The sequence below is a fragment of the Hordeum vulgare genome, chromosome 1H (genome assembly GCF_904849725.1).
Source record: "Hordeum vulgare subsp. vulgare chromosome 1H, MorexV3_pseudomolecules_assembly, whole genome shotgun sequence".
In the NCBI taxonomy this organism is placed as follows: Eukaryota; Viridiplantae; Streptophyta; class Magnoliopsida; order Poales; family Poaceae; genus Hordeum; species Hordeum vulgare.
In genome coordinates this window covers 173,875,787-173,890,536 of record NC_058518.1, presented here as the reverse complement: position 1 = coordinate 173,890,536, position 14,750 = coordinate 173,875,787, and the positions used below count along the sequence as shown (strand labels likewise).

Genomic DNA, 14,750 nt, shown 5'->3' with positions numbered 1-14,750 from the left:
AGTTGCAGTACCCTATCACAATACTACAACCTCTCCAAGTCCAACTCAACCTACCCATACACATTTCTGACTAAAACTCATTACTGGTTCATATGCATGTTTTTGCCTTGCATTAATTGTTTACCTGCATCAGCTTTGTTTTTAGCCTAGATGATAGGACCATTATCCTACTTGGTCTTGTGACTTGTTTTGTTTTATCCTGCAGAGAATGTTTTCAACATTTTCAGCATTCCTGAAGTAGGAGGCATGAAGTTTAAGGACGTGAGACGTAAAGTCCAAGATGTAATTTTGTTTCAAATAAGTGAATGCCTAAACTCAGCATTTTGCATCACTTCTCTGTTGTGATTACCCTTTATGCTCATCATCAGGCAGTTGTTTGTGGTATTTTTCGGTCTGGTGGGATTCACTTCCACCCAGGTGATGATGAAGTATTGAAAGAAACAGATAAAGTATGTATTTTCTGGTTTTTGTTTTCCATATTAGGGGCTACTAATCAAAGCCTTTTCTCCAGGTCTAAGATTCCATGAGAAAAATTTGTTGTTAATTTGTTTCATAACTGGTTTTCCTAAGCCATTTGTCAAAGTAACTACTCAAATTTTGCCAGTTCAAAAATTATTACTACAATTTTCTGTTAAATGTGTTTTTTTTAAATGAGAGGGGTCTCCCCCCAGCCCCAACTTTATTAAAGCCAAGGCAAAGCCAGCCAAAAGTATCAGTCCTTGGCGGACAGCCTGAGTGGCCACCACAGAAACAAATGGGCAAGTTCAGCTAGTTTTAAGCCCTATTACAAAGCAATTGACATGGCAAAAGAGAGGGAACATATAGATATGCAACAACAGCGCCAGAACGTCCCTCCACTCTGCCGGCCTCGATACGGTCACCATGCCATCCTAAGCAACTCCCCTCTTCGATGGTCCAGAAGCCTTAAACATCGGAGAAGAAGCGCACCCTGGGCGTCCGAGCACAACACTTTCCATTGCCTGACAAAAGCCCCCACTAGATCCATTATACAGCGCATGTTTCGCCATCTCCTCCCCTGAAAGACAAATTCATTGCGGAACAGCCATAAGCCCCACAAGGCGGCAGCTGATATAATATTAACAGGCTCACTTCTTTTTTTTCTGCTTCCAAAAAACCGCTAGATCATCAAAAGAACAGGGTACAGAAATACCACATAAATCAGAAATAACAGCCCAGATTTCTTTAGCAATAATGCATTCAAAGAACAAGTGTTGAATAGATTCACGCTCACTGCAAAACACACAGGTTGGGTCATCAACAGACCTTCTTTTTGCTAAGTTATCCCTAGTCAAGCATTTGTTATAATAAGTCAACCAAAGAAAGACATGTATGTTGGGAGGCACTTTAATTTTTCAAATGAAGTCTTTAATGTCAGAAGAAATCCCACCAAAGTTAATCATCTTATGAAAAGATTTCACAAAATATCTACCAGATGCATCAAGAGTCCACAAGGGGGCATCTCGCTCAGTGGAGGGACTAAAGGATCTAGCCAAAGAATTTAGTTTGAACCTGTTAGAGTTATAATATAAGTCATGTACCCTTTTGTATTTATCCCTATATATAAGGGGTTTCCTGCATATAGTCCATCACCTGTACATGTATATATACCGGCCTATGGCCTCATGGAAATACAAGTTGCTTATTCCTAACATGGTATTAGAGCATTAGGTCTTTTTTCGCACGCGCAACTCGTGATTCGATCCAATCTCGTCTCCCTGCAGTCGCCGTCCGTCTCGATCTGGAGGCCGACTCCCCCTGCCTCGATCTCATTTGGACGCCATTCCTGTCCCGGCGCCCAGCCCCCGCTCGGTTCGGTCGCCGCAGGCCGACTCCACCTGCCTCGATCTCATCTGGACGGTTGACATCGCGGGACAGCGAGCGGCAGTAACCTGATCCAGTTCGGTCTTCTCTAGACTCCTCCACCTGCCAGATCCTGCCATCATCTTCCACGTCCCCGATCTTGAGTCAAACCACGGGACAAGGAGCAGCAGTAACCTGATCCAGTTCGGTCTTCTCTGGACTCCACCTGCCATCGCTGATTTTGTTCCCGATCTGGAGTCAAACTAGTCAGCCCTTGCGCCGCTGGATCAATAAAAAGCGACCTGCTGATCCTGTCGGCCAGATCGCCACGGGCTCCCGATCTCGTCGCCCCCCCCCCCCCCCCCGCTGCTAAATTCGTCGGATTTTGCCGGATTCTCTCGACGTGATCTCTAAAAAAAAGGGAAAAAAATGTCTGCTGCATCCGGCTACGTTGTTGTTCCTCGTTGTCCGGTGTTCTTTGATGGCACTAACTACACCGAGTTCATTGGCTTCATGCGCATTCACATGCGTGGCATCCGTCTATGGGGTTTTCTTTCTGGCGAAGTCTGTTGTCCGTCTTGTCCGGTTCCTCCAATGGCTCCCACTCCGCCGACCCCACCGGCTCTTCCCGCGGATGCTCCTCAGGCCGCAAAGGATGCGGCTAAGCTTGTTGATGAGGCCGCTGTGAGTGCTTATGATGAGAAGGTCTTGGCTTATGAGGAGGCTCTTCAGACGTATCATGGTGTTCTGTCTGCTTACACCCAGTGGCTTGATGATGATGCTCGTGCTGCAACTGTTCTCACTGCTAGCGTTCTGCCTCAGTTTGCCTCTGAGTTTCTAGGCCTTCCTACTGTGTTTGAGATGTGGACTCGCCTTCGTCAGCGCTATGAGCCCTCTGGTGATGCCTTATACCTCTCTATGGTCCGTCAGGAGCATGCTCTTCAGCAGGGTGACTCTACTGTTGATGACTTCTATGCACCGAGTTCTGCTATCTGGCGACAGCTTAATTCTCTCCGCAGTGCTGGTTGTCGTACTTGCCCCTGTTGCCAGGCTGTCCAGGCCGATTTAGAGTTTCATCGCGTCTACGAGTTCCTGTCTCTGCTCCGTAAGGAGTTTGAGCCCTGGCGTGCTCAGTTGTTTGCTCGTGGCCGTATCTCTCTCACGGAGGCGCTTTCTGAGATTCGTGCTGAGGAGACTCGCTTACGTGGTGCTGGTTTACTGGAGGTTCCCTCGGTGCTCGCTGCTCGGGCTCTTTCTACGCCTCCTGCTGCACCGCCCCCTTCTCGCTCGAGTGCTCCGCCGCTCTTGCCCACTCCTTCTGGAGGCTCAGGTCGCCCCCGTCCACATTGTGGCTACTGCAACAATGATGGTCATATTGAGTCCAACTGCTACACGAAGAAGAAACACTTGCGCAAGGCGCGATCATCATCTACAACGACTTCGTCATCTACCTCGACAGCTTCAACCATCGCTTTGACTGAGCAGGATATTCCGAGACTTAAGCGTCTGCTCGCTGCTTCCTCTTCTTCCTCGACGGGTACTGCTGGTTCTGTGACTGAGGCTTCCCGCACCGAGCAACCACCTTCTACCATGGGTTCTGGACTCTGGAGCTTCCTTTCATATGACTTCTAATTCTTCCACTCTGTCCTCTCTTCGATCGCTTGATTCTCCTGTTCATGTCCTTACCGCTGATGGTACTCCCCTTTGTGTCGTTAGTAGAGGCACTCTTACCACTCCTTATTCTGTTCCTGATGTTGCTCATGTTCCTCGACTTACCATGAATCTGTTTTCCGCTGGTCAACTTGCTGATTCTGGTTGTCGTGTCATCCTTGACCTTCACTCTTGTTCTGTCCAGGACCGTCGCACGCACACTCTGGTTGGGGCTGGTCCTCGCCGCCGTGATTCTGAGGGTCTTTAGGAGTTGGACTGGCTTCATGTTCCTTCCGCTGCCCACTCTATGGCCAGTTCTTCCGCTTTGGTCGCCTCGGCTACTGGTTCCTTCCAGCAGTGGCATCATCGACTTGGTCATCTGTGTGGTTCTCGTTTGTAGTTGTTAGTTCGTCGAGGTCTTCTGGGGTCTGTCTCAGGAGATGCCTCTTTAGAGTGTCAGGGTTGTCGTCTTGGCAAGCAGATTCAGTTACCATATCCACATAGTGAGTCAGTGTCTAAGTGTCTTTTTGATTTAGTTCATTCCGATGTATGGGGTCCGGCTCCCTTCGCTTCGAAAGGGGGTCATAAATACTATCTTAGTTTCATAGATGACTTCTCTCGTTACACATGGCTTTATTTCATGACTTCTCGTAGTGAGGTGTTGTCCATTTATAAGTGTTTTGCTGCCATGGTTCATACTCAGTTCTCTTCTCCCATTCGTGTGTTCCGTGCTGACTCCGCTGGCGAGTATATCTCTAAGATGTTGCGTGGTGTTCTTGCTGAGCAAGGGACACTCTCTCAATTCTCTTGTCCTGGTGCTCACGCTCAGAATGGCGTGGCTGAGCGCAAGCATCGTCATCTTCTTGAGACGACTCGTGCATTGATGATTGCTGCCTCTCTCCCGCCTCATTTTTGGGCTGAGGCCGTCTCCACCTCCACCTATCTCATCAATTTCCAGCCTTCCGCAGCTCTACAAAGTGGTGTTCCTTTCGAGCGTCTTTTTGATCGTTCTCCCGATTATTCAATGCTTCGCTTGTTTGGTTGTGTTTGCTATGTTCTTCTTGCCCCCCGCGAACGCACCAAATTGACCGCTCAGTCTGTTGAGTGTGTCTTCTTAGGCTATAGTGACGAGCATAAGGGCTATCGTTGTTGGGATCCTATCGGTCGTCGGATGCGTATCTCTCGGGATGTGACTTTTGATGAGTCTCGTCCCTTCTACCCACGCCCATCTTCCTTGACTTTTTCAGTGGAGGATATCTCTTTCCTCACTTTTCCTGACACACCTATCACACCCGTCGAGCCTTTGCCTATTCGTTTCGCTCCCTCTGCTTCTCCACCTCCAGTCGATTTGTTGCCACCATCTTCCACGGTCTCCTCGTCTAGCATGTCATCGGATTCTACACCTTCATCGCCGGTGACTTCTTCGTCGCCACTCCCCGATTCTATCTTGGCGATTCCTCCTTCCATTGTTCCATCTTTTCCTCAGTGTTACACTCGTCGTTCACGTTATGTGGATGCCTCTGTGGATGTGTCGTCATCCTCGTCTCAGCCTACTTATGGCTTGCGTTCTCGTCCTCGTCCGCCTGTTGATCGCTTTGGATTTTCCACTGCTGGTGCTGCTGTTCTTGAGCCGACTACTTATCATCAGGTTGTTGTTCATCCTGAATGGTAATTTGCGATGGCAGAGGAGATTGCTGCTCTTGAACGCACTGGTACGTGGGATCTTGTTTCCCTTCCTCCCGGAGTCCGTCCCATCACTTGTAAGTGGGTCTACAGGGTTAAGACTCGCTCCGATGGTTCTCTTGAGCGTCACAAAGCTCGTCTTGTGGCTCGTGGTTTTCAGCAGGAGCATGGTCGTGATTATGACGAGACTTTTGCTCCTGTGGCTCATATGACCACTGTTCGTACACTTCTTGCCGTGGCCTCCACACACCACTGGTCTATCTCTCAGCTTGATGTTAAGAATGCTTTTCTTAATGGTGAGCTGCGTGAGGAGGTGTACATGCAGCCACCACCTGGGTATTCTGTTCCTGATGGCATGGTATGTCGTCTTCGTCGCTCTCTCTATGGCCTTAAGCAAGCCCCCCGTGCCTGGTTTGAGCGTTTTGCCTCTGTGGTGACTGTCGCTGGTTTTTCACCCAGTGTTCATGATCCAGCATTGTTCATTCACTTTCTCCTCGTGGTCGGACTCTTCTTCTTCTCTATGTTGATGACATGGTCATCACTGGGGATGACCCCGAGTATATTGCCTTTGTCAAGGCCCGCCTTAGTGAGCAGTTCCTTATGTCTGATCTTGGACCTCTTCGCTACTTTCTTGGGATTGAAGTCTCTTCTACCTCTGATGGCTTCTTTATATCCCAGGAAAAGTATATCCAGGATCTTCTTGCTCGTGCTGCTCTTACTGATGAGCGCATTGCTGAGACTCCTATGGAGCTCAATGTTCACCTCTCTGCTACTGATGGTGATCCCCTGCCTGACCCGACACGTTATCGTCATCTTGTTGGCAGTCTTGTTTATCTAGCTGTCACTCGTCCGAATATCTCTTATCCGGTTCATATTTTGAGTCAGTTTGTCTCTGCTCCCACATCGGTTCACTATAGTCATCTTCTCCGTGTTCTCCGATATCTTCGGGGCACGATCTCTCACCGTCTGTTCTTTCCTCGCTCCAGTTCTTTACAGCTTCAGGCCTATTCAGATGCTACGTAGGCTAGTGATTCTTCAGATCGCCGTTCACTTTCTGCTTTCCGTGTTTTTCTTGGTGGTTCTCTCATTGCCTGGAAGACGAAGAAACAAATTGCAGTTTCCCGTTCGAGTGCAAAGGCTGAGTTGCGAGCGATGGCTCTTTTGACGGCAGAGGTGACTTGGTTACGGTGGTTACTTCAGGATTTTGGTGTTTCTGTCACTACACCGACTCTGCTCTTATCTGACAGTACATGTGCTATTAGCATTGCGCGCGATCCTGTGAAACATGAGCTCACCAAGCATATTGTGTTGATGCTTTCTATGTGCGCGCTGCTGTGCAGGGTCAGGTTGTTGCTCTTCAGTATGTGCCTTCCGAGTTACAGTTGGCGGATTTCCTGACGAAGGCCCAGACTAGAGCACAACATGGCTTTTATCTCTCCAAACTCAGTGTTGTTCATCCACCATGAGTTTGAGGGGGGGGGGGGTGTTAGAGTTATAATATAAGTCATGTACCCTTTTGTATTTATCCCAATATATAAGGGGTTTCCTGCATATAGTCCATCACCTGTACATGTATATATACCGGCCTATGGCCTCATGGGAATACAAGTTGCTTATTCCTAACAGAACCAACAGTCCATCAATCTAGCATCCACACATCTCCTAAAGGTCAGGTGCAACTGGTCCCCATCCCACACCTGAGCCAGAGAAGCCTCTTGCTGTTGACAAATCTCAAAAAGATCCCAAAAGAGAGTTTTTAAAGAACAACTCCCTATCCAAATGTCATGCCAGAAGGCAATGTTCTCCGCATTACCAGGAACCCATCTAATAAAGTTTTTAGCTGCCCCCAATGCCCAAGTCACACTTTTCCAGAAAGGTGACCCTGACACAGGTTTAGCCCAATATAAGTTTGGTTTGTCCACTCCATATTTATAACAAATAATCTTCTTCTAATCTTTATCCTCCCCATCATAATACCCCAAGAGGCCAGAAGAGACGTATTAACCTCCTTCAAATTAGGTACCCCTAATCCTCCAAATTCTTTTCTCCTAGTCACAAGACCCCAGTTAGCCAAATGATATTTATGTACACCCCCCATATTCCCCCAAAAGAAATGGGACATCTGAGAATTGATAGCATCGATGGCCCATTTAGGAAATTTCATAATAGACATGAGGTAAGTAGGGATGCTGGCAATACATGTAGTTAATAAGATCTATTTGCCTCTGTATGAAAGATTCCTACCAAGCCATCCAGCAATACATTTGATAATCCTATCAATGATAGGTTGCAAATCTTCCCTTCTCAACTTCTTATAATGCAAAGGGACTCCAAGATACTTAAAGGGGAAATCCCCAAACTAGAAGCAAAAAAATTGAGCAAATTCTTTGGACATATCTTCAGTGACATTAAGAGTGTGAAGGTCACTCTTATGGAAGTTAATTTTTAGCCCAGACAATTTTTCAAAACAGGTAAGAATCCATTTAAGGTTTTTAGCATATTCAACATAGTCTTTAAGGAATAAAATAGTATCATCAGCATATTGAAGACTAATCACACCACCAGAAATAACATGTGGAAGTAGCCCAGCAATTAGATCATATCTAGCAGCTTTAGCTAACATTTTGGTGAACACATCAGCCACCAGATTAAAAAGCAAGGGTGAATGAGGATCACCTTGCTTAAGACCTTTCTTCCCAATAAAGTGTGGCCCATTTTTGTCATTAATTCTAACCTGAAAAGTCCCCCGATGTAAGGTACTAAACACCCAACCAACCTATTTTTCCCCAAAGCCCCTAGAAAGGAGCATCTCTTTAAGGAAGTCCTAACTAACTCTATCATAAGCTTTCTCATAATCTAATTCCAGAATCTTCATATCCCCAAATCTCTGCCATAAAGCAGTCTCCTCTTTTTTCCAAATGTCATCAAGTTCCTTTTTAATATCTTTCATTCTATCAAAATCACCAACAAACAACTGTTGTGATTCAGATAAAACATCCAGAATATCAAACTCCATAAGGATGGCCTTTTTTTTCATGGCTGCTTCCAGATCAATACTCCATCCTTTCAGTTTCTTCCTCAAGTTTCTGGTTTTAATCATCCAATTATCTACAGAATCATTGGTGGAGCAGACAGAATTCCAAGCTGTCTCAATAACCTGTGCAAAGCCAGGTCGAGAGAGCCACCATTTCCCAAACCTAAAAAGTTTGGAACAACAGGGAACTCTAGCACTAGTGTCAATGACCAAAGGAGTATGATCACTGCCTACCCTTGGAAGAGCAGAGAGTGATGCATAGGGAAATGAGCATCCCAGTCCACAGAAGTGAACACTCTATCTAAAACAGCAAAAACAGGATTGTCTTGGTTGTTGGATCAAGTATACTTCCTATTAGCTATAGGAATTTCAAGTAATGCCCACCTATTAACCCAGTCATTAAACAAAAAAGTAATTTGCTGGTTAACTAGACCACTACTTTTGTCCTCATCTCCACTGACCAAATTGAAATCACCACAAATAAAAACAGGATAGGTAGCAGAGCAAAGAGTATCTTGTAATTCAGATATGAAATCCATCTTAAACACAGGATAAGCTGATCCATAGACCACCACGAAATGCCAAAGGAAACCATCATTCTTGTTCTTGACAGTGGCTTTAACAGAAAATCTAGTATTAATGAAGCCAATAACCTTAAACAGGTCTCTTTTTAAACCAAGTAGGATACCCCCAGCAATATTATCAGCAGGCAAAAGATGCCACATAAAATCTTCTGCCCTGTCTAAAGCTTTGAGGAAACCCTCAGAAATAGTCTCTTTTTTAGTTTCTTCAAACCCAATAAAATCAGGATTAGTTCTAGCAATCACATCACAAACGCATTGAATTTTACCATCTTGCCCCATGCCCCTAATATTCCAAATTAGGCCTATCATAACTAAGATATTTTAAAGGGATGGGATAAGCCACAAGGCACACCTTTAGTAGGGACAGTAGGAGTAACCCCTAACAAAACAGCAGTGCCCACTGTTTTAGGAGAGGAAACCCCAACTGGAGTCCCAACTATTTTTTGATGAACCACATCTAAGTTATCAGGCAGAACCACTTCAGGATGGTTATTAGCAAAAGCCAAGCAACTCTCCTGCTCCCTAACAATTAAATCTTCATTGATATCCAACTTACTAGCATTATCTCCCTCCATAACCAAATCAAGCTTAGAAACATGATCAATCAACTTGTTAGGACCATTTGAAGGAAATGATTTACCTTTGTATGTTATAGGAATTTCCAAGTTCTTCATCTTGTAAGCAGCAACTTTCTCCATGATGTTCATATTGTCATGCCCCCTGGTAGCATATTTAGATGCCATAATTGGCCCCCACTTAGGATTCTCGGATGGAACCTCTTGAGCATGATTCAGAGAGTCCAGCAAAGACCTCTTCAGGCCTGAAAATTGAAGCATCTGCAAGTTTCAGAGGGAAGAGTCCCTAGCATAACATCCTCTTTTGGGTCCATCTCATCTTCAGAGTCAACCATGTCAACAGACTTTAATAATGATTCACAGTATTCCTTATTATCAGATATTCCAGCATCCATCAAAGAAACGGGCCCTAAGTTAACAGGGGTAGAAACCCCAAATTCAGTATTTTCTCCAGCAACAACAACAGGACTAGGCCCAAATTCATGAACAATCATTGGATTCAGAGAGCCCTCACCACAACCAAGATTCTGCTGGGAGAAACCCCTAGCAGCAGCTACCTCCATGATGAAGCTTTCATGGTCAGCATTTGAAGGAGGTCAAAAACAGAAGTTTCGGATTTACCAGCAGAGCCAGAATTCCTCTGGCCAGGGATATTGGACTTGTCAAGTTCATCAATGGCAGTCTCATCATCCACAAGATCATCTTGCATCTCATCCTTTGATTCTTCCTCCTTATCATCCCCAAGATCTTCCTCAGCGCCTCCTGCATCATCATCTTCATCTTCAGAAACAATATCAATAACAGAGTCCACATCACCCACCTATTCAAACCCTTCAACAGTAAACCCCAGCAGGAACAACTTTTTCTTCATTTGACTCAACCTTTCAAAAGGAATTCTTGTTGGGTTCCTGCAAGCAATTTTGACCCTAACATTCTCAAAAAAGGTTCCAAACATTCCATTCCAATCAACATCTGTTACGACCCCAAACATACGACCCCAAACATAGAAGCCACCTGGGCAAAAACTTTCCAGGTACACCATTTAGGTGGGATACCTTCAATCAAGACCCAAGCTTCCACTAATTCTTCAAAAGGATCACAAGCACCTTTCCATTCGGTCATCTTAACAACAATATCTTGAGGGAGGCAGAAACATGGTAACTCAATCAGTTCCTCAACTTTCTTCCAAGGTGGAAATCTAACCAGGAATGTTTTGTGGGATATCTCCTTGATCTGCCATGGCCATTGCTTTGACTTACAGAAAGTATCAGTCAGAAGACTTAGTAGCAGAGCCCTGTCCACATCCCCTCTGGCGTTATTCACCACAATACAATTATGGAAATTATGCCAGTTAGATTCATTAGCAGCAGGCACATCTACATGGTAAAAACCAAGCCCTCTAGCTCCATGACCAAAAAAGGCAACAGTCGGCTGGATCTTGGACCAGGTAGCACAGTTGTTAACATTATGATTCTGCTGACAGATAAAACAGGATTTCGGCTTGACACAATTACCAATGTAGTGACCAGGACCCCCACAGTTGAAGCATATCATGTCCTTTTACCTGGGATCAAGCGGCTGCTCCAACTCCACCTCCTGGGCCCGTGAGGATTGGACCTGAGACGAAGTGGCAGTGGAAGCCGTAGATTTGGTAGGCCTTGGAGCAGGGACAGACTCCTTGGCAGCCACCGAGACTGTCTTGCGCGCACCATCATAGTTGGCCTTCTGCGCGATGGCCTTAGCAGGACCAGTCGCCCCAGGGCCAGAGCTCCCACCACGGCGATCAGCCATCTGAGCACCCTTTTTGACAATATCCATAAACGAGGAAGAACCAGGGCCTATACCTTCACGCACCGGATCGATAGATTTAGGGGGAGGATCGAAGGGGCGGCGAACGACAGGGTGGCAATCAGCAGTAGTGAACGAGCCGAATTTCATAAGACCCCTATGGATCCAGAAAAGCAACTCAGAGGAGTGCCCAACACCCTTAGTTTCGGATGGAGGAAGTGAACGGCGGCGGCGGGGCAGGGGGACATGGAAAGTGTTCCTCTACTTCTAGGTCTTCCACGCGAGAACGCGCATTCCTACAACCCGCTTTCTTACCAAGGAAACCGGCCCGAAAATTGGGGCCCCTTTGTAAGTTGTAAAGAGGTGGAGAAATCTCACCCCTCCCTAACGCGATATCACCACCGACGACAATCGCCGTCGGCAAACGATCCCCACCAGCCAAGCCTTCCAATGACCCAACAGAAGGATGAATTGGATCCACATCCGTAGAAACGGCATTCACCTCGGCAGGATTGTCAAATTGCTGAGAGGAACCCCTCAATTTTTCACCACCAATTTTTTTTAAAGCAAATTCCCCAGAATCTATACCGCATCTAGCACGGAATGCAAGCAATCTAGCCTTGAGAGAGGGGGGAAGACGAATAGGATTCATATCTCCATCGTCAGGCAGAGGAGGGGGTTCTGGAGCCCGACGATGCTGAGAAAACGGGGGCGGGATCAGACGTTGCTGCGGGGGGAAGCACCCCCGGCGGCAGCACATCCGGCGGGATCTTGGCAAGGTGTCCACCCGCGGCGGACGGATGTTGAGGCGTGAGGGATTTGCCGTGTGTTAGAACGCCCACCGCGCCGCCTGCACCGGATCGGACGACTCGGCTTCCTGGATCGCCCAGAAGAGGAGCTCCACATCCATGCACCCGTCGTCCCCGGTGAGTCAGCAGGACTCAGCGAATGTCGCCTATCGGATGATTCCGATGTGGATCTCCGACCACTCGCTCCGGTCGGGGAACCGATCCAACACCACCCTCAGCATCTTCCTGCGCGCATCCGGTGAGTTGCTGCCGATCGAGGGCAGCGCAGCCACCGCATGTAGCGACGGGGCCAGTGGTCTGGCCACCTACATCGCTGGAGCCAGCCGCCGGATTCGACTCCGACGACGGCGCGCCCCCGCCATGAGAGAAGGTCGTTGGCGAGCCCAGGGGAGCGAGCGAGCGACGCAGTGGGTGCATGGGTGGGTGGGTGGGATCGGCGATGGGATTCGATATTTTAGTCTCCGCCGGCTCGGTCCCCGGGGGAGGGGAAGAGGAAGAGGCCATCAGTCCCTGTTAAATATGTTCATTACCATATTTTGTGGCACCCTTGCTGTATGTTACATATCCATTTAGTTCTTACTTAACACTCATATTAGCATATGGGACGTTATGAACATGTCACACATATCTTTGGACCTTTTCCATGAAGTATTATTTGTCGAGAAACAAGGAAAATGCAGCACGAACTATATTATTTATAGGAAACATTATGATGGGTCGATGTACATTATTTTGCATTTGTACCATCAGTCATGACTGGATGCTTGGCCTATAATTTCCTAGTTAATTCCCTGACGCACTCTTCATTTCGTTGCTTCACAGTTGCTTCTTATTGCTCCTGTTTGTGGGAGGAGAAAATCACAGTATTCAGTTTTAGATATATCTGAACGAACAGATAATTCAGTTGATTACTCAGAACGAAAAGAGGGTCAAAGATCTTCTAGTGTGGTTACTGAGCTGAAGGAAACACGGCGAAAGAACATTGTAGAGAGGCCCTCAAAATCACTCTCTAAGGTAATTCAGTGTGATGATGTATTGATGAAAATTCCCCCCTTGTCAAATTACTTGGTTCATCAAATTAGTTATATGCAGAGCAGCGAATGTACACTGGGACCAAGGGAATGCATACTTATTGTTGGTTGGAGGCCAAAAATTACAGATATGATTCGAGAATATGATAATTACCTTGGACCTGGTAGTGTATTGGTATGTATAGATGCAGAGGGTACAAGAAATAAATATACCGCTCAGTTTCAATACTAGTGCTTAGGGTGGAACTTGTATAACAAATTCACTTTAATGTGCAGGAAATATTGTCAGAAACCCCTGTTACAGAGCGGACCAGTGTTGTCAACCCTCTTATGCAGAGCCAACTTAAAAATATTAAAGTTACTCATAAGGTCTCTCTCCTTCTCTCTCTTTTATGCAGTAGCCTTTGAAGCTTACGGACAGAATGCTCCATGGACTTATACTTAGCCCTACTCTTCTTATTTCTTAATTTTTATGTGATAATGTTTCATACAGGTGGGATGTCCTATGAACTATGATACTTTGAAGGAAGCGATTATTAGCATTAGGAAATCTGCCAAGTGTGACAAAAATGTTTCGCTTTCAGTCGTGGTGATATCTGATAGAGACTGGCTCATTGGAGGTATAAGTAACATACCAACGACAGAAATATGCTACTCCCTCCGTCCCATAATATAAGAACGTTTTTAACACTAGTGTAGTGTCAAAGAAATTCTTATATTAATGGGACGGAAGGAGTATTTCTTACATCATTGAATGACTACAGGGTGCATTTGCACCTGGGATAAACAGTAAATTCTTTTTTTTTTTGCATCGGAATGTAGTATTGAGTGCATCTGAAGTGGGCTGCATTTTATTATTTAAAATTGCGATAGCCGGGTTCTGAACTCAAGACTTCTGCTCTAATATCATGTAAATTGCATGTACAGCCAATTCGTCGAAAAGTCTGAACTGAGAGAGAGGTCCGGATTACACCCCAACAACCCCCCTCATGTCTCGCAAGAAATATATGTCTGCCCTTCCCTATTAGTTCGGATTCTTGGGTGAACTGACTGGTGCATGCAATTCAATATGTGGTATTAGAGCCAAGAGGTCCTGAATTTAAGACCTGTCTAATAAAAATATTTGTGGCCTACATAAATTCCATGTCTAAGACCTGACATAGTCTACACATGTGGGAAGTGTTGAGGTATTTTTGGCCTGCTCTTCTCCGCTACTTTGGACTTTTAAGTGAACTAGTTGACCCGTTGTGCCAAATGGCACAGAGACCCGCTAAAGCCATGTTGTCGATGAAAATAGTTTCATTTATTCGGTACTCGCAGTAGAAGCCTATCTGTTAAATCATACTATACGGAAAAAATGTTTATCACACTTGGAATCCAAGTTTGAAAAAAAATTTGTATAACATGTATAAACCAGCTAAGGAAGAATTGTTTTAGTTGAAAATATAGTTACCATGATGAGAAATCTGAGTTCAAGAATTTTTTTTTTTGCATAAGATGTATATACCAGTTAAGGATATATTTTTAGCAGCGTTTGGACCAAACTTTTATCTTTCATGTGCAAAATTTACAGACCAGTTATAGAATTTTCCATGTGGAGCACCTTGTAGGTTTTACCGAAAAAGGCTTTCGCCCCGCTTTATAAATAAAGCAAACCGCCAGACCGATACAAACAACATAGGTTCAACACACACACACACACAAACGTACATAAGTGGCACAGGACACCACCAAAGGTTTCCGCTGAGGGCACAGCTCAACAAGCCCTAAGAAAC

General features: G+C 45.7%; 1 protein-coding gene across 6 annotated transcripts in view; it reads left to right on the top strand.

Annotated features, from left to right (window-relative positions):
* The window catches only part of LOC123428025 (putative ion channel POLLUX-like 2), a 67,772-nt gene that overhangs the window by 41,224 nt on the left and 11,798 nt on the right, over positions 1-14,750 (top strand). For 5 of the 6 annotated variants that reach the window (XM_045112188.1, XM_045112180.1, XM_045112217.1 and 2 more), the window contains 6 exons: positions 206-282; positions 369-449; positions 12,767-12,958; positions 13,037-13,150; positions 13,252-13,344; positions 13,469-13,595. In XM_045112188.1, coding sequence (XP_044968123.1) covers positions 206-282; positions 369-449; positions 12,767-12,958; positions 13,037-13,150; positions 13,252-13,344; positions 13,469-13,595 — 684 coding nt within the window. The remainder of the gene's footprint in view (positions 1-205; positions 283-368; positions 450-12,766; positions 12,959-13,036; positions 13,151-13,251; positions 13,345-13,468; positions 13,596-14,750) is intronic. The other variant, XM_045112196.1, reaches the window with a different exon arrangement.